This window comes from Corvus hawaiiensis, chromosome 18 (assembly GCF_020740725.1).
Source record: "Corvus hawaiiensis isolate bCorHaw1 chromosome 18, bCorHaw1.pri.cur, whole genome shotgun sequence".
Classification (NCBI taxonomy): domain Eukaryota; kingdom Metazoa; phylum Chordata; class Aves; order Passeriformes; family Corvidae; genus Corvus; species Corvus hawaiiensis.
Genome location: NC_063230.1, coordinates 773,974 through 791,581, shown reverse-complemented (window position 1 = coordinate 791,581; position 17,608 = coordinate 773,974). Strand labels below are relative to the sequence as shown.

The window sequence follows — 17,608 nt, the reverse complement described above, 5'->3', positions numbered from 1 at the left end:
AAACCGGGACCAAAGTGTGTGTCAGTGGCGGTGCCAGAGGCTCCCGGATCCCCTCCTTGATCGGAACCCGGCGCCTGCCGTGTGCCCGGTGCTGCTCAGCACCTCCCGGGCTCCGGCCCCGCTCCGAGCCCCGGGGGAAGCTGCACCCGCCCCGCGGCGCCGGGGGCGCGGAGGAGACGCCCGGGGGGCGTGTGGAGATGGGAAAGGCTCCGGTTCTGGGTTGTTAAAGAACACGGCTGATGGTCAAAGCAGATAAAATCGGTTTCTTTGCCGGGTGCTCTCGAGTGCCTTGTTCTACTGGGTCTGCGGGGAGGCGGGGGGGGGGCAATGCCGCGTCTGGAGAGCTGGAGGGCTTCTGCGGGAGGAACCGGCGCTCCTTGGCCCTCTTGTTGTGTTGTGTGTGTGTTTAAATAATTGAATAAACGTATCCACTCATTCCCTCTTTCTCCCTCGCATGCAGAGACACAAAGACAGCATTGAAAAGATAGATCTGTTTGACTATAGGAAAGGACAATTAGTGCAACTTCCTGAGCGGCAAACTGGATGTATGGTCCGGGTATTTTTTTAAAAAAAAGGGCTTATCCACATAGTGAACTCTATTTACAATTTCTGCTTGGCCAGCGGTGGTGGAAGCAGGAGGATGGACGTAGAGAGGGCAAGGGAGGAAACAGGGCTTTCATTTTGCTTCTGCCAGCAACACATTGGTGAGAAGAACAAGACCGGGGGAGGGGGGGGGAAGGGTCGCCTTGGTTCGTGGCAAGCAGAAACTGAATGGTGCAAAAAGGGCTTGGAAAAGGTAAAAGGGATGTGAGCTTGGGAGGGAAGAGGTCCGGCCCCAAACCTTGCTGTGCCCTGACATGCCCTGGTCGGTGAGGCTGGGCCTGGCCTGAGGCAGAGGGGAGAGCTGCAGCAGGCAGCTCTGGGTGCTCCTTTATTTTCTTTTCCAGTCCGGGACAAAGTGGAGGCAACTGGAGAGTGTCAGAGCAGCTGGGATGGGGACAAGGTGAATGCAGGTCTTGTGGGGAGGGCAGGAACAGGGGCAGGGCTGGGGATCTGAGCACGTGGAGCCCTGATGTTTTGGGCTTCCACCAGAGCCACCACCTGGCAGGATCCGGAGCAGGCTCTGGGTGCTCAGGAGTGAGAGGAGCTGGGAGCTGTGAAGGGCTGCTCGCTGCCAGCGTGGTGGTGACCCCGCGCTGGGGGACAGCACTGCCTGACCCCGCAGTGGCTCTGCCACACTCAGGGCTGGGCCACGAGCAGCCTTTCCCTGGGGATTGCATCCCAGTGAGGGGTGGGGGGGGAGAAGCCTCTCCAAGGGGTGCTTCCCTCTCTTTTTTCCCCCAGTATTCCAACAAGTAACGCTGTCTCTGGGCTCCCCCAGCCCTGCAAAGCCCTGAGCTCGGCTGTGTTGGGAAGGGGACCTGATCCTCCTGTTGGGGGATCTTCAGAGAGATGGGAACGGCCCCTTTGATTGCAGTAGGGCACGATGGGGCTGAGCCTGCCCAGGGAGAGATGTGGGGGGTTTAATTCTTGATATTTTTAATGCCCCACGATGCTTTTTTGGACTCTGGCAGGTTATTTTTAAAAGTTTTTGGGCCAGGCTTTGCATGAAATCCAGTTTGCAAGGCAAAGAACTGCTACAGTGATTCCTCCCTCTCCCCATAGCAGTTTGTATAATCCAAGTGTACAGACAAGCTCCCTAAGGGACCTGCTCCATTACACTTGTGGCCTGCAGTGCCACTCCAGGATGGATCTGTGTCAGCACGGCCCCCGTCTCCTGACACCTTTGGTGGGGCCTGGGCTGGGCAGAGTTTCCCTCGGAAGAAGCCTGTGATCGCCGCTCCCCAGATGCCCCCCGTGCTCCAGCCAGTATTTACTGCAAACCTGCCAAAGTAAACCAGCCCGCTGCGTTTTATTTCGGATAAACACAGCGTGGCCACGCTGGAGTGTTGCCTTCTGAAGGGCTGGAGACAGAGCAGAGGCTGCATTGCCGTGGGAAAGGGAGGGAGGAGAGGGATGAATCCTGCAGGATGCAGAGCTGCTGGCAGGCAGGATGGGTCTGGGCCCCTGGGGATGCTTGGAACAGGCAGCACGATAAGGAAATGCATAGATAGGATGCAAAACCCCACTTAGGCTGTGCACGTTGGCCCTGCTCGCCGTGCACCGGGGCTTGTTCTTTCCTGCAGAGCACCCAGCACATGCAGGGGGTGTCGGGGACACCTCAGGGGCTGCTGTCGGAGCAGGGATTGGCGGTGTGCCCCGGGGCACGAATCCCTCCGGGTGACACACACCCACAGCGCATCTCCACAGAGGCCGCGGAGCACACGCAGCCCCTCCACGCACGCACACACGCCTCGGAGCTGCTCCCGCAGGCCTGGGAGAGGACGTGTGGGCCCGAAAGCTGGGCTGCCTTTATTTTCCTCTTGCCTCCTTCCTCCAGCTGGCTCTTCAGGCCACCGGGAGAGAGCCAAAGCCTCTCTCCTCCCACACCTCCAACACATACGCACGGGGAAGGCTCGCTGCAGCGCCGAGCTCTCGTGTAAACGCTAGAAGTTGCTTAGGAGGGTGAAATCCGAGGAAGTGGAGCTCTCCCAGCCGCTCAGCCACCACAGACCCGGGGTCTGGATTGAACCGGGGAAAACCCATCGAGGTGCTGGCGATGGTGGAGTGGAGAAGAGCTGGGGAGGGTGGGAGCCGCTCCCCCCGCTCTGGCCTTTAGCTCTTGTGCTCCGAGATTAGAGAGCCCCGGCCTGGCCGCTCTCCGGGGAGACAGCGGAGACCTTTCATGCCTCTTTGAAGAGCCAAGATAGTGTCGGCCTTGGTGCAAGCCCAGGCTGCAGACAGGCCGGGAGGCGCTGGGGCAGCCGGCTATCTCAGCGTGCTATCACCCTGGCTCCCCCCGCCACCAGCCCCATTCCCACCTCCACCCGCTCCCGGCAGTTCACCATCAGCCACCCTGCTCTCTTTTTCTTTTTTTTTTTTTTTCTTACCCCCATACCATCCCTTCGCTTTGTCATTCATTTCTGCGGGTCTCCTTATTTATTTACTTCTTCGCCTTGCTTATTTATTTCTGGCAAAGAGGAGGCTAACAAGTAGCTGGAAGCACTGGCCAATATTTAACTAAGATGGCTGGCCATCAGGTCCCTTTTGTTTGCTTGCAAATTAATCATCCAGCGCGCAGTCGGCGCCAGGGTAGATTTATCACACACAGAAGGGGGAATGAGGCGGCCGAAGGGAGACAAAGACTGTTCGCACCTTCCCGCTTTTGATCTTAGATTAGTGCAGCCTCCCTTCATAATACGAGTCTCCGGGGGGCTTCGTCGGGGAGGTCACTCGGAACTGGCGGAAGTTTGCACGCCATTAGCCAGACGCTGGAATTGGAAATCATAAGCGGCAAACATTTTATTCTCCTGCGCGGGTGTGTGCGGAGAGCGGCGCAAGGTGCGGGGCAGGCGCGGAGGGTGGCAGCGACTCCGGTTTCTGCCGCGGCGCCGAGGGCGCGCTCCAGCGGGGCGGGCGCGGGGGCCGGGGCGCGGCGGGGCCGGGGGCGGCTGCGCTTGTCCCGCGGGAGCCCGCGGGCACCTCCTGGTCCCCGTGAGAGAGCGGCACCCCGGTTGCGGTAAATTGCAGCAAACTTCTTGAAGCCGCCGGGCGTTTGCTGTGGGCGCTGATAAAGGGAAGGCATAGGCTTAGGGGGTTCCCACCGCGGCGGGGGCCCGAGAACCGGTTCCGAACAGAGGTTGGAAAGACTCGCTCTCTTGGTCGATAACCAGCCGCACAGCGCAGCCGAGCGCTGCGCGGGTAGCCGGGCTTCTGGCTTCGTGGAACACATCAGACTTCCCCCCCCCCCCCCCCCCCATCTCTTTGAACGCATTACTCCCGCTTCCTTTCCTCCCTCCTCCTCTTTTCACCCCCACCCCCGACTAAAGGGGAGATATTTTGGTGAATGCAAAGCGATCCTAGACGCTGGTTACTACAGGGACTTCACCAAGCTGGCGCCAAGCGCTCTTAACCATGTGCGTCAAAAATGCAATGTTAGAAGAGCTAATCACTTTAGAGGTTCCGCTCCCATCTGCGCGCAGCCAGCGCCGAGCCCCCGCGCTCCCCCGCTCCGCTCCCGGAGGATTATCCTCCCCTCTCTAAAGCAGGGTGGGGGGCGTCAGGAGATTCCCCCCCTCCCTCCCCAGGGCAGGGTAGTGATTCGGCACCTCCCAGCGCTGGGATACCCTGCCTGACACGCGTGGGCGCCCCGTGCCCTGCATGCCCACGGCACGCACAGTCGCAAGCCCCCTCTCGCTGCCCTGCACTGTCACACACCCATACCCACCCACCCCCCCCCCAAAGGAATAAATCTCCCCAGAAACTTCCCAGGAGGATCCTGCCCGGCTCTTCCCTCTCCGTGGGGTCGGGTCAGACCCACGCGTGACGCCGTCCCCGGGGGGGTGGCTGGCTCCATGCGAGCCCGGGTTAACCCGGAGCTGGGCCCCCCCGCCCGGCGCTGCCCCGGCCCGGGCGCAGGGAAAGCCGCACTTCCCGTCTCCTCCCCGCGCACCTCGTGGAAGAGGAGGGGTGTGGGAGCGTAACCCTGTCGGCGCCGGTGCCAGCCGAGTGGCCTTAATCCGCAACGCCAAAGAAAGAAAGAAAAAAGGAATAATAAATACATAAAAATCCCATTTTCCAACGGCCCCCCGCTTCCCTCCGCGCACCCGCCGCGATCAGCAGCCGCGGGGGCCGGGGCTGAGCCAGCGGCGGCCGCTGCCCGCCCGCCGCAGCCTCCAGCCGCCCACCACAACAATAATACCGGCGGCCGCGGCCGCTGGAGCAGCCGGAGCCGAGCTCCGAGCGGGGGGAAGAGCCGCAGAGCCACCCCCCGAGCCCCGGAGCTCACCCCCAGATTCGCGGGGGGAAGGGAAGCGCCCGGCTCCCGGCCTGGAGGTGTCGTTTAAAGAAAGCAACTTTGCCGGGGAGGGGAGAAACGGCGCGGGGGCAGCGGCAGGGGGATGACACCAGCCCGGCGGCTGCGGGGACCGGCGGGGAGGGGGCGGGCGTGCGGCGCGGCGGCCTCCCGGGGTGGCTCCGGGCCGGGGGGGACACAGCGGGTCCGCCACGCGTGGAGCCCCCCCCGCTGCCGGCGCTCGGGAAGATCCTACCGGGGGAGAGCGGCCGGGCAGCGGCCGGGGCGGCGAGAGGCCGGGGCCGGGGGGCGAGGCGGCCCCAGCACCCCCCTAGAGGCGGGCGCTGCCGGCCCCTTCCCTCCTCCCTCCCTGCTCCCTCCCCTCTGATCATGTTGACATATTCACACGGCCCGAAGTACTAGTGATGCTTTGCTGCAGCGTTACAGTTTCCGACACCTTCTTTTTATAACTCGGCGCTGTCCCCCTCCACCCGAGCTGTCAGAACCCCGCCTATGGAGCCTCACAATTGGTCCGAAAGCGTCAAAGAGCCAATCAAGGCGGCTCCAGCTCCCCTGTAACCCACAACACATCCCTACGATCGGGTGCACGCAGAGCACAGACTCACAGGGAATTCTCAGAGCCGAGAGGCTCCTTCTCCCTCTCTCTTCTCTCTCTTTCTTTTTTCCTCTCTTTCTCCCTCCCCCCTTTTTCTCCTCCTTTCTCTTTCCCTCTCTCTTTCTCTCTCTCTTTTATGGAGACAACAGTATAATTCTGCCAGATTTTTTTTTTTTTTTTAAGGCAGAGCGAAAGAGAAAGAGAGGGGGAAAAATAAATTAAAAAAAAAAAAAAAAAAGAGGAGGAGGGTGAAAGAAAGAAGAGATCCTGATGGAAATCAGGACACCCTGACCAGCTCCTGCTTGGGGAGTGAGGAAGGCGAGGCGAAACGAGATTTCCCTACAAGTTTTTGCTGCTGAAGGTTGCTCAGGAGCCTTCCTCGGCCGGCGAGGGGGGGTGGGTTTGTTTGCTTCTCTCTGCTTTCCCTCCTTTCCCAGCCTTTGCTCTGCAGCCTGACCGTACGGAGGAAAGGTGGAGGGGTGGGGGGGAGGGGGAAGAGAGCCAGCCACCCAAAAAGAAAACCCAGCTTCGAGCCGTCACCCTCTGCCACGGAAGAGAAGGGGGATTGGGACTAAGAGAAAAAAAGAAGAAGAAAAAAAGGATTTCGGCTTGTCCAGCCCTTCTGCGGCAACAGGAGCAGACAGCGAACCCGGTGGATTTTTTTTTCTTCCCTTCTTCAGCGTTTCTTTTCCAGCGCAAGGACTTCCACTCAGGAAAAAAACGCAAACAACTAAAAACCAAAACAAAACCTCAGAGACCGAACACGAGAAAAAGCAAGACTAATAATGAACAATCCTGTTAATCCGCTGTCCCGAGGGCTGGGGATATGCCCCGGCTCGGGAAGTTGTAGGCTGTAGGAGTTCTGCTCTCCCTCATGTACCGTGCTGTTTAGAGCTTGTTTCCCCCAACCCTATTTTTTTTTTTTTTTTTGGTGCTTTATTGCTGTTATTGTTATTATCTTAATTTTTCTTCTTCATGATGTGCTGTTAGAAACCACTCCGGGACTACTCCAGCAGTAGGAAGACCGAGGAGTGGAGTGGATGAATTTACCGATGAGAGATCCAGTGATCCCTGGGACGAGCATGGCTTATCATCCTTTTTTACCGCACCGGGCACCGGACTTTGCCATGAGCGCCGTGCTGGGACATCAGCCTCCCTTCTTCCCGGCTCTGGCTTTGCCTCCCAACGGGGCGGCCGCCCTCTCCTTTCCCGGGGCTCTGGCTAAACCCATCATGGATCAGTTAGTGGGGGCTGCAGAGACTGGTATCCCCTTTTCTTCCCTGGGTCACCAGGCAGCAGCCCATCTGAGGCCTTTAAAAACTCTGGAGCCAGAAGAAGAGGTAGAAGACGATCCGAAAGTGCATCTGGAAGCTAAAGAGCTTTGGGAGCAATTCCATAAAAGAGGCACGGAGATGGTGATTACCAAATCGGGAAGGTAGGTCTGGGTCGGGGGTTCGTGCCTTTCCCCCCCCCCTCTCCCCCACCCCTCACTCTCTGCACCCCACCAGAGCAAGGCTCTCTCTCCGGCCGCCTCCTCCGTAAATCTCCTTTCACCTGGAATTATGGAAAGCTTTAGGCAGTGAAGATCCGAGCCCGTCTGGGGCACCACGCTGCCGGGAAAAGCCCAGCCGCGACCCGGCCCTGCTCAGCGTGTGCAGGGGGCGAGAGGGTCCCTTCATGGTTCAGTAGCTTAATGCTTTCTGGAGAAGACTGGGAGCAGGAAGAAAATAATTTGGGGTTGGCAAAGGGGCTGGCCTGGTTTTCAGCCTCGCTACACGCAGTTTTTCTTCCGTAAGAAAGGGGAATGAAGGAAAAACCCTTTGGAGCGGCGTCTGGCTGCTCGTGGGGCAGGAGGGCAGACAGGCTCGGTGTGTCAGGCTGTGCCTCTCTCTGTGCTGGGATCTCGGCTGGGTTTGTGCTGACTGATTATATCTGGAAATGTACAGAAAAGCTGACAAAGTCCCCAGCCGTTCTGCAGCCGCTGCTGGAGTGGCAGGGAAGGGTTTGCAGCTCGGCGCTGCCTGTCCCTGTATTTATGTAACCTTCACGTGGGAATGAATGAACACACACGGCGCGGCCACGCTCGGCATTTCTGCTTTTTATAGGTTTACCCGTCTGAAATCCCTCTCTGTATTCGCTACTCATTGACATCTGGACTCTTTTAAAACTCTACCTATTGCTGTGATGAGATGTAGGGTGAAAACCCCCTTTGCACCCGGGTGTTTTTCTAAGGGGCTCTCCGAGAAACCTCCCAAACTCTCCACATGTGATTTGCCAGGAGCATTACTCGAGGAAGCCACTCCTGATAAGTCTTCTTAGATGGCCTTCAGCTGCCTTGCTGGAGCTTCGCCTATTTGCAAAGCACCAGTTGCAGGCTACAGGCTCAGGAAAAAAAAAATAAATAAATACAAGCCCTAAAAGCAGCAAGGAGGAAAAAAAAATTCCCCTCGCCCATTTTACTGCTTTCCCGAAGTTTTTTTTCTGTTAATTGTGGTCAAAAGTTTTTGCGTGAAAACCTCGGCCAGTATTAAGAGCCCTTACATGTTGCAAAGTCATGTGTTTCCTTTTAAGTTGAGATTTGCTGAATGCCAACCACTCGATATAATAAACAGCAAATTTGTGGTATCCTGTTGCAGTTTGGAGCCGGACTTGGGAGCGGAGGGGAGCGGGGTTTGCAGGGAGCCCTCGGCACACGGGGGGATCCCCGGGAGGCTGGAGCACGGGGAGAGCCCTGGCAGCCACCCTGTCCTCGCTGGGGGTTTTTTATTCTCCTCTATAAAGTGCAAAACTCCGCTCTTTACCGGGAGATTGGGTTGTGATAGTTCAGACGATTTATTTTATCGGGGTGCGATCAGCTCCCATTTCTTTGTTTAGCAGGCAAAAAGGAAACTAATGAGAGATCAGAGAGCCCCAAATGGGCCTTTGCTGTTTAGGAATGGCACAGAGAGGTAAGCGCCTGCTGATTTCTAGGGAATGAGTACCTTTCCCATCCAGGGACCATTTTCTCCTGCAACTTTTAAGCTTTTGAGAAACCTTTTCGCTGGGGGCGGGGGGGGCGGGGGGGGGGGAAACACGACCTTTTTGCTGGACACAGACTTACTTTGCTGCTTTAGAGAGCTGAAGTAGTTGCTTGGTAGACGCGCTACCAAAATTCAGAAGCTTATTTAAAGGCTGTAATTAATTTTATTTTATTTTTGTCTTGTCTTTTCTTTCCTCCCCCGCCCTCCCCCTTCTGCCCATAGGAGAATGTTTCCTCCATTTAAAGTGAGATGCACTGGACTGGATAAAAAGGCCAAGTACATTTTATTGATGGATATTGTGGCGGCTGATGATTGTAGGTACAAATTCCATAATTCCCGGTGGATGGTAGCCGGCAAGGCTGACCCTGAAATGCCAAAGAGAATGTACATCCACCCGGACAGCCCGGCCACCGGCGAACAATGGATGTCCAAAGTCGTCACCTTTCACAAGCTGAAGCTCACTAACAACATCTCTGACAAGCACGGATTTGTGAGTGTCTCTTACACCTTCCTTTACCCCCTTTTCTCCTCCCTCGCCACCCGGCCGGAGCAGGAGGTCCCGGCGGGGGGGTCTGCCCGGAGCACGGCGGCTGCTCGGCCGGGCTGGCCCCGCGGCCCCGCTGGCAGCTCCGGCAGGCGGCCGAAATGCGGGGAAAACGGGGCATAAAGACCTCCCCGGGCACCCGGGGACGGGCATCTGTCCGGTTTATAGTAGTCCTTGATTTTTCCTCGTGCTGGGGTCAGGATTAAAGGCTGGAGTTTACTCTGTAACCTCCCCATGCCATGCAGCGTTTACTGTAGGGATACATTTCCAGCGCAGCGCAACTCGATATTTCTCAGAGCTGCGGTGACTTTATATATCTATATATATTTTTAATAAAGTCGATCACACTTTCTAAGTGTAGGAAAACGATATGCATATGTGTATAAAGGGCTTAAAGGCCTAAGTACGCAAACGTTTAAATCTATATTAATCTGGATAATGTAAAGCAAGCCGGAGTGAAAATAAACAGGGACCAAAAGCAGAGGTCAAGTTGCCCATTCATGTCTATCCACTCCTTTACATTTACCGGGTGTGCAGAGATAAAAACTTACCCTGAGAGTGAAATCAAACAAACCTGCTGATAAGTGCTCTGTCGATCCTGGCCATTTCTTTCAATTCCTGGGAAAGCCTCTGCCGCGGAGCCGGGGCTTGCTGCTGGTGGCCACGGCGGGGGGATCTCTAATGTGCCGAAGATTGCATTTGCTGCCTGTGATTTGATTAGACGATACATTTTTGCCTTTCGCAGAAGGCCTTAAGTGAATTGGGGCACGCAATTAGACCGAGCCGAAGCTCTCGTGGTGGTGTTGCAATTGTAGCTGCTGTTGCATTACTTGTTTTTTTTTAATATTTATTTTTCACTTTGAAATCAAAAGACATTGCTGCCGGAGCCCAAACAGCTTCTCCCCCTCTCCGAGCAGAGCTCTGAAGGGTTGCCCCCCTCTCTCCTCTCCTTCGAGAGGTCCAGCGAGAGCCTAACCCCGGCGAGCTGGAGCTGTCAGTACTTTTGGTTGGATGCTGCGAGGCGTGTGCGTGTGTTTGGAGTGTGCTTGGCAGGGAGGAGTGAGGGGAGGAAGGAGAGGGAAGGCAAATTAGGAGGAGAAAGCGCCGATGGCCGGGGGAAATGCTGCTCCTGCTGACCGTCTTCTTTCCCTCCCTCCTGCCCTCTCTGCTGCCGGCCGCTGCCCCCCCAGACCATTTTAAACTCCATGCACAAGTACCAGCCCCGGTTCCACATCGTCCGAGCCAACGACATCCTCAAGCTTCCTTACAGCACGTTCAGGACCTACGTTTTCCCGGAGACTGAATTCATCGCAGTGACCGCATACCAGAATGATAAGGTAAGGAGATTAAGAGAGGATTTGTTTTACGTGTTTTGGCTTTTAAGAGAACTTTTACTCTGCATTGTTCCCTTAAAACTCACGAAGCCCATCCCGCTCTTCTCTCTCTCTCCCCCTCATCTTTTCCCCCAAAACCTCCTTGATCCGACTTCGGGAAGGCGCTGGGGGAGGGGGTCGAGCACTCTCCTAATACCGACCTCGGGGAGGCAATTAAAAGGAGGGAGGACTGGGGGTGGTGGGGAGAATGTTTAGGGGTTTTCTACCATTTTTTTTCCCCCGGTATCACTCCCCAGTATGAGGAAAGGGGTGGGGTGGGGTTTGCTGCTCTCGGTGTGGATTTAATCTAAGACGCATCAGGAAAAAAAAATTAATAAAAGAGACTCGGCTCCGTGTGTCGAAAGACAGAGTGGGGAGAGCAGCAGGGCTGAGATTTTGTAATTCTTCCTGGCCTTTGTGCTGTTTTAGCTCCTTTAACAGCAATTGGCAATAAGGCTGGAGCGAACGTCTGGTTCCTATTATTATTATATTATGATTTTTTTTTTTGCATCCTGCAGTGTTTTATTATTTTTTGTGGTGCAGAAATATGCTCTGGTCAGAGAGGGGTATCTCGCTTGAATTTAGCTGGAAGGGCTGAAAGAGCCCGTGTGAGAAAGTTCCGCAGCGCTGCGAACGCTGCCTCTCCATTGCTGCTGGTTTATTGTCGCTTGCGACGAAGGTGGTATATTTGGGAGAGTGGCAAATGGCGAATTTACGATAATTAAGTCAAGTGGAAGGAAGCGAAGGAGCCAAAAAAGGGGCTTTGATTTTTTTGTTGTCTGTGAATTACAACTTTGCATTCGTGTGCGTTGAGCGCAGAGGCTCTGGATGCGCAGCGCCCGCTCGCTGCAGCTCCCCTGTGCCCCTCTCTGCCCCTCACATCCTTCCCCGTTAAGAATTCATGGGGAAAAGGGGGGGGTCCGTACCCTTCTGCCCTCGCGTTCCAAAAAGCCACTTCCCCCTCGGGGCTCGGGCTATTTTCCTCTCTCTCTGCGGCCGGGCACTTGCAAGGAAACTGAAAGAAAGTGAGTGCACAGAGAGTAGACTTTGCTTTGGGACTTATCAGCAGGGCTGGTCGCCCCGGACTATCAGCTGGGGGCGGCTTGGTTGAAGGACAGAAATGAGCATATTTGTGTGATTGCCATGAAATCGGCTGGAAGCGGCGTGCGGAAGCGGCGGGGAGCCCTCGGCTCGGCGCGGGGGGAGCAGAAGGCACGGCCGGGAGCACCTGGATTAAAAGTCCCGCTGGTTTTAGCAGTGGGCTTTTCCTGCTCTTTCCTGATCCCGTGTGTGCGGCGGCCGGGTGACTCGGGAGCCGAGGCCGGTCCTGCCCGCACTCGGGCGCAGGCGGGGTTTCCTTTTCGGGATCCTCCTCTGCTCCTAAACTGGGGGGTTGCTGTGCTTCCAGCCCGGTCCGAGACCGGCAATGGAGCGGCGGGGAGGCGGCATTCCCGTTCCCACTGCTCACATCCCGTTCCAGCGAGGTGAGCCCCCGCCAGGCTGGGAATTCGGCTCCGTGCATCGTACGCGGGGCACCGGGCACTTGCGGGATGCCCCGCACCCCCCATCCCTCCCCACGGTTGTTCCCTGCCATAACCTGAACCCCGAAGCAACCCAGACCGAAAAACTTCCACACACACCCCCCCAAAAAAACGAGCAGGCTCCTGGCACCCCTGGCGCCCCAACACACACGGAGCATAATGCGATTATATAAAGTATTTTATTATAGCGGGGGGGTGGATATGATTCCTTTGTGGTTTAATTATGGTATTTAAAGAGTTTTAAGCACAGGCACAACTTGCATGGATCTCATTGCACGGCTCAATTAATTCCGATGTGGTGGCAGCAACACGGGGCTCTTTCATTGCCACCACGGCCCAGGTCGCCGGCCAGCCCGGCAGGGGGTTGAGGGCGAGCTGCCTCCAAACAGCTCGGGAAGACGTATGGATTCACCCAAAAACCAGGGACCTTTGCCCTCTGCCCTGTCCTGCTCCTGCCGGGGTCCTGCCAGCGCTGGGGGAACTGGGAGGAGTGGGGTTTGCTGTTGTTTTTTAGTACAAAAATGTCCTTATTCTGCCCCAACCCCCTGGCTATTTTTTTTTTTCTCTCCATCCTATAGATCACACAATTAAAAATTGACAACAACCCCTTTGCCAAAGGTTTTCGGGACACCGGGAATGGAAGGAGGGAAAAGAGGTGAGTCTGGCTCGATTCTGTACAGGCGCCTCGTTTGGTTTTCATGTGTTAAGCTCAGAACACGAGCAGAGGTCAAAATCACCTTGCCTCACCTCCAAACCACACTTCCCCCCGCCAAAATCCATAAGGATCTTGGCGTTAATAACGTCAAACGGATTGCATGGGAATTCTTTCCTGCTTTCCACGTTTAGTTTTCACATCACAGAGGATGACTGGCCAAAGGGAGTGCAGTACATTAAGCAAATATTAGCAGAGAAGAACCTTCCCTTACAAATTCGAGAGGGAATATTACAGTGTAGTTTGGATCTGGGAGTGGAGAAGAGAGAGAAGTGAGGGCTGAGCACTGCTTGAATCTCCTCTGGCATTTTCCTGGGGACCGTATAGAAAAGACTAAAATGTGGAGGAGAAACGTATAAATAAACTGTTTGGACAGAGGGATCTCATGAATATGGAAGTAATTAATGATAGAAGATTCTTTATTTTTCCAAAAGCAGCAGGACACAGTTTGTGCCCCAGGTAGGCAGGCAGAACTCGTTATAACGGGACTCAAGATTTTTATTTTTAATATGAGAAGAAAATATAAGGAGAAAAAAGAGAAGGGGACAATATTTTTCCTTTGACGGGAGATATGTCTGTTTTGTTGTGTTACAGGAGACAAGATATTTTAGCCATTTGCACGGGGGGTTAGATAATGAATAAATGAATCAGTTCCTCTGTTTTCAAGCAAACAACAAAATAAAAGGTGGGGGGAATGTCATGTAAACCAAGAGGCCTCTCTGCCTGCCCAACTCTGAGCCCAGCACACACACAAACATGCGCCCGCCAGCTCCTCTTGTCCGTCAGTGTGAAAATAAAGCCAGCGCTGGAGCCACAGGACGGAAATGATTTCTAATTTCTCTAAATATAAATAGATTTTTACTCCGGGTTAATTGTTGGTGAAAAGATTACATAAAGTGCCTAACAAAATAACCACTTCCTAGCAATCTTAGCAACCATTAAGATGGCTCATATCTCTGGAACATCCTTGCCTTTTAAAAGCTAATCTCCAGGGAATGCTTCCCTCTCCCCTCCGCCCCTTGTCTTTAATATCAGCCCTCGCTGAGGAGCTGCTCAGCTTCCAAGAAATCTCCTCTCATTAGCAGCCAAGCCCTGCCTGCCAGAAACGCGCTCTCGTCCTCGAGGGAACCGTGGCTCTTAATTCCCCTGTGCTACTCGTGCCCAAATAGGAACTCCAGGAGGGGCTGGGGAGGAGGAGGGGTCCCGGGGGCGCCGGGGGCCGCTCGCCCAGCGGGTTCTGTGCCCGCAGGAAGCAGCTGACCCTGCAGTCCATGCGGGTCTACGACGAGAGGCAGAAGAAGGAGAATCCCACCTCGGACGAGTCGTCCAATGAGCAGACGGCCTTCAAGTGCTTTGCCCAGTCCTCGTGTCCTGCCGTGCCTGCCGTGGGCACCTCCAGCCTCAAAGGTGAGAGCTGCGGCCCCTGGACTCCCCTGGGAGAGCCTGGGTGTCTGCTCTGTGTGGTGACAAATCCTGGCCTGTGCCGCTGCCCTCTGGCACTGGCCTGTCTTCCTTCCTTCCTCCCTTCCCTCTTGCCTTCCTTCCTACCTCTTTCCTTCTCTTCTCATCTCTTTTCTCTCTCTGCTCTCTTCTCTCTCTTCTTTCTCTCTTTAGTTTTTCCTCCCTCTTTTTCCTTCTTTCCATCATTCTTCTTCTTGTTTCCTTTCTTTTTCTCATTCCTTCTCCTCCCTACTCCCCCCTCAGTCTCTCTCTCTGCCTTCCTCACTCTTCCTCTCCTTCTCCCTCTCCCCCCTGGCCTCCCTCTCCCCTTGCTGCACATTCATCCCTCCCCTCCTTGGTTCAGCAAGGAGCCAGCTCCAAGTCAAGGGAGCAAAGACAGACCACGGGGCAAAAGTTCAAAACTGGAGTCACTCCATTAATATTCCTCACCGAATCTGTTATTAGAGGAAGGATCTTTCCCCTGGATACAGTCCCGAACTTTGTTATAGAAAAGTCACCCTGGGTTTCTCCGTGCGGGGTTGGGAGCTGTCTGCAGCCCTCTCGTATGTATTAATCCATCCCGGGGCGGGGGGGCAAGGGGAGGAGGAAACAACCTCTTTTTTGTAGTTGCTTTACTCGTTTTTTTGAAGGCCTGCCGAGCTGAGGGGAGGGGAGCTGGGAGGGGACCCGAAAAGCAAACCAGAGCTTCGCACCTGGGGCGCTGAAATTAGGAGTGCAGAGGAATCCAGCGAAGCCGTGCACGTGTTTGGGGAGAAGGGGGCCCGGGGGGTGATGAAGACGGCTGCGGGGTGTCTCTGTGTGCGTTTTCAAAGTTTGCCCGTTGAAAGGGATTGAAACTTTGGAAAACGTCGTAGGAGACACATCCCCAAGGCCCTTCAGCCCTGCCCCGAGGTTGCTGCTGTCCCGTTCCTCCTCTACCCCCGCTGCAGCCGGGGAGGGAGGGGGGTCCCTGGGGGCTCCCGCAGCCCCGGGGAGCCCCGGGGAGCGGGGCCGCTGGCCCCGGGCCCGCCCGGCTGGGGGGTCGCTCCTCCGGGCCGCCGCTTTGTTTCGCAGCCAATTTCGCTGCGTTGTGTAAAACTCGGGCTGGCTTCGACGGGGTGGGAGGTGGGAGCCGGGGGCTGTAGTTATTTATATAATAATAAAAAAAAGAGAAGCATTTCCACACAAACCTCTGGCCGGCCAGGAAGCGTCTCTGCCCCCTCTCCCAGCCCGGTGGGGATTTCGGGATGTGCAGTGCCGGATCCCAGCCCCGGGCCCCCTTTGTCTTGCAGATCTCTGCCCCAGCGAGGGAGACAGCGATGCAGACAGCAAAGACGATCCCTTGCTAGAAGGCAACGAGTCGGGCAAAATCAGCACGACCACCGCCGCCACCCCAGCGCCGGCCAGCTCCGCTGCCACCGCGGGGGACGACCCCCGGGACAAGGGGGGCAGCCCCTCCAAAAGCCACTTCTTCCCTGGGGACTCGGCAGGGAGTCGGAGCCGAGAGAGGACTGAGAAAGCCCCTCCGGACTCCCGGCACAGCCCGGCTGCCATCTCTTCCAGCACCCGGGTGGGAAGCCTGAGCGGCGAGGAACTGAAAAGCCCCCTCAGGGATGGCCCCAAAGTAGATGAGAACCGACTGCTGGGGAAAGAGCCCTTCACCCCCCTGACGGTCCAAACCGATAGCACGGCCCACCTGAGCCAGGGACACTTGCAGAACCTCGGCTTCCCCCCTGCCCTGGCCGGCCAGCAGTTCTTCAACCCGCTGGGGAACGGGCACCCGCTGCTGCTGCACCCCGGGCAGTTCGCCATGGGGGGGGCCTTCTCCGGCATGGCCGCGGGCATGGGGCCCCTCCTCGCCACCGTCTCGGGGGCATCCGCCGGGGTCTCGGGACTGGACAACACGGTCATGGCCACGGCGGCGGCCCAGGGACTCTCGGGAGCATCGGCGGCTGCTTTGCCTTTCCATCTGCAGCAGCACGTCCTGGCTTCACAGGTACTGCGCTCCCCCCGCGCCGCCCCTCCGGGCCGGGGGGCTCTGACCCTGGGGACGGGGGGCAGCGGGCACCTCCTTTGACTTCCCGCGGTGTCCCCCCCGCTGCCCCTCCCAGGGGCCAGTCACAGGGCTTGGCAGAAAGGCGGAGGAGAGAAAGCTCCGGGCGGGGGGTGGCCCAGCGTGATCTCTCTGAGCTTTCCCACCCTCCCCGCTGTCCTCCAGAGCCCTGCACCCGCGGCTGCCACCGGGGCAGGACCAGGGCGCAGCCCGGCGCTGTGGGGCGCGTCCCAGCCTGCGAAGCGGAGCCGCTGTCGGGGGGGATGTGCCCGGGGCTGCCCTGCGGAGCGGGGCTGGGGGCTGGACCTGCGGCTGGAGGGCGCTTGCCCCAGCGCAAGGGAATCGCCCGGTGAGGGGAGAGCGGGGAGAGACCCCACGGCCATTTGGGCCCGGCGGGAGGGGGGGGCCGTGCGGGGCAGGGCCCGGGCGGGGTGTGCCCCGTTGGCTCCACGTGTTTGTGGCCTCGGCAGCGGGAGGACAGCTCTCCGTGCCCTGCCAGCCCTCCCGCTGGCGGGCGCAGGGGAGTCCCTGGCGCGGGGGTGCCGCGCAGCATCCCCGCGGTGAGCGTGCGGGCCGGTAACCCTTTCCTCTCTCTCCTCCCCTCCCGCAGGGCCTGGCCATGTCTCCCTTCGGCAGCCTTTTCCCCTACCCCTACACCTACATGGCCGCGGCGGCCGCCGCCTCCAGCGCCGCCTCCAGCTCGGTGCACCGGCACCCGTTCCTGAGCGCCGTGCGGCCGCGGCTCCGCTACAGCCCCTACCCGCTGCCCGTGCCCCTCTCGGACGGCAGCAGCCTCCTCACCACCGCCCTGCCCGGCCTGGCCGCCGGCTCCGGCGAGGGCAAGGCGGGCGGGCTGAGCGCCAGCCCCGGCTCCGTGCCCCTGGACTCCGCCTCGGACCTCACCAGCCGCTCCTCCACCCTCTCGTCCGGCTCCGTGTCCCTGTCCCCCAAACTGGGCGCGGACAAGGAGGCGGCCACCAGCGAACTGCAAAACATCCAGCGCCTGGTCAGTGGGCTCGACCCCAAGCAGGACAGATCCCGCAGCGGCTCCCCGTAACCCCCCGGCCTCCGGGAGCTCATTTCAAATCAGTCTCGCAGTGCACTTTGTTTGAAAGAAACCACATCCTCCACCCCGCGAGTGTTTTTTCTTTTTTTTAGCCCCGTCCTTTATTTTGGTTTAATTTTTTCCTTTCCTCTTTCTATATTTTTTTGTCGATATAAAATCCCGCGGCGTTGTGTGCGTGCTTAGCAACCAAAAGGTATCTGGTGGAGCAGGGGGAAAGGGTCGGGGATGGGGGAGCGCTGGGTCGGAGGCTCCTCGCAGGGAGCAGAACTGGCCGGATCGAGGCACCGGTGGGGTTTGTGGCATCCTCCTTTTAGTTTGTTTTTTAACGGTGTAAAAAAAAAAAAAACCA

General features: G+C 57.2%; 1 protein-coding gene and 1 long non-coding RNA gene across 4 annotated transcripts; one reads left to right on the top strand and one right to left on the bottom strand.

Moving 5' to 3' along the window:
• Positions 1 to 3,377: 3,377 nt before the first annotated feature.
• Positions 3,378 to 4,977, bottom strand: LOC125335316. The gene is made up of 2 exons (XR_007207414.1): positions 4,889 to 4,977; positions 3,378 to 4,613 (listed from the first exon to the last, which is right to left on the bottom strand). It is a non-coding gene; the product is annotated as an uncharacterized LOC125335316 (long non-coding RNA).
• Positions 4,978 to 5,376: 399 nt separating this feature from the next.
• TBX3 (T-box transcription factor 3) lies at positions 5,377 to 17,323 on the top strand. 3 transcript variants are annotated; one of them, XM_048323035.1, is made up of 8 exons: positions 5,377 to 5,906; positions 6,501 to 6,945; positions 8,753 to 9,020; positions 10,265 to 10,411; positions 12,567 to 12,643; positions 13,950 to 14,107; positions 15,433 to 16,136; positions 16,804 to 17,323. In XM_048323035.1, the coding sequence occupies exons 2-8, from the start codon at positions 6,551 to 6,553 to the stop codon at positions 17,248 to 17,250; spliced, it is 2,196 nt and encodes a 731-aa protein (XP_048178992.1). In that variant the 5' UTR covers positions 5,377 to 5,906; positions 6,501 to 6,550; the 3' UTR covers positions 17,251 to 17,323. The 3 variants fall into 3 exon arrangements, with proteins under 3 accessions (XP_048178992.1, XP_048178991.1, XP_048178993.1); XM_048323034.1 differs by lacking the exon at positions 5,377 to 5,906 and having other exon boundaries at positions 5,989 to 6,945; XM_048323036.1 differs by lacking the exons at positions 5,377 to 5,906; positions 6,501 to 6,945 and adding an exon at positions 7,048 to 8,458.
• The last annotated feature ends 285 nt before the right edge of the window (positions 17,324 to 17,608 follow it).

Coding starts and splice junctions, on each gene's coding strand:
- TBX3 (XM_048323035.1), top strand. CDS start 6,551: ATGAATTTACCGATGAGAGATCCAGTGATCCCTGGGACGAGCATGGCT. Junction 10,412..12,566: donor CCGCATACCAGAATGATAAG/GTAAGGAGATTA, acceptor TCCATCCTATAG/ATCACACAATTAAAAATTGA. Junction 12,644..13,949: donor AATGGAAGGAGGGAAAAGAG/GTGAGTCTGGCT, acceptor CTGTGCCCGCAG/GAAGCAGCTGACCCTGCAGT.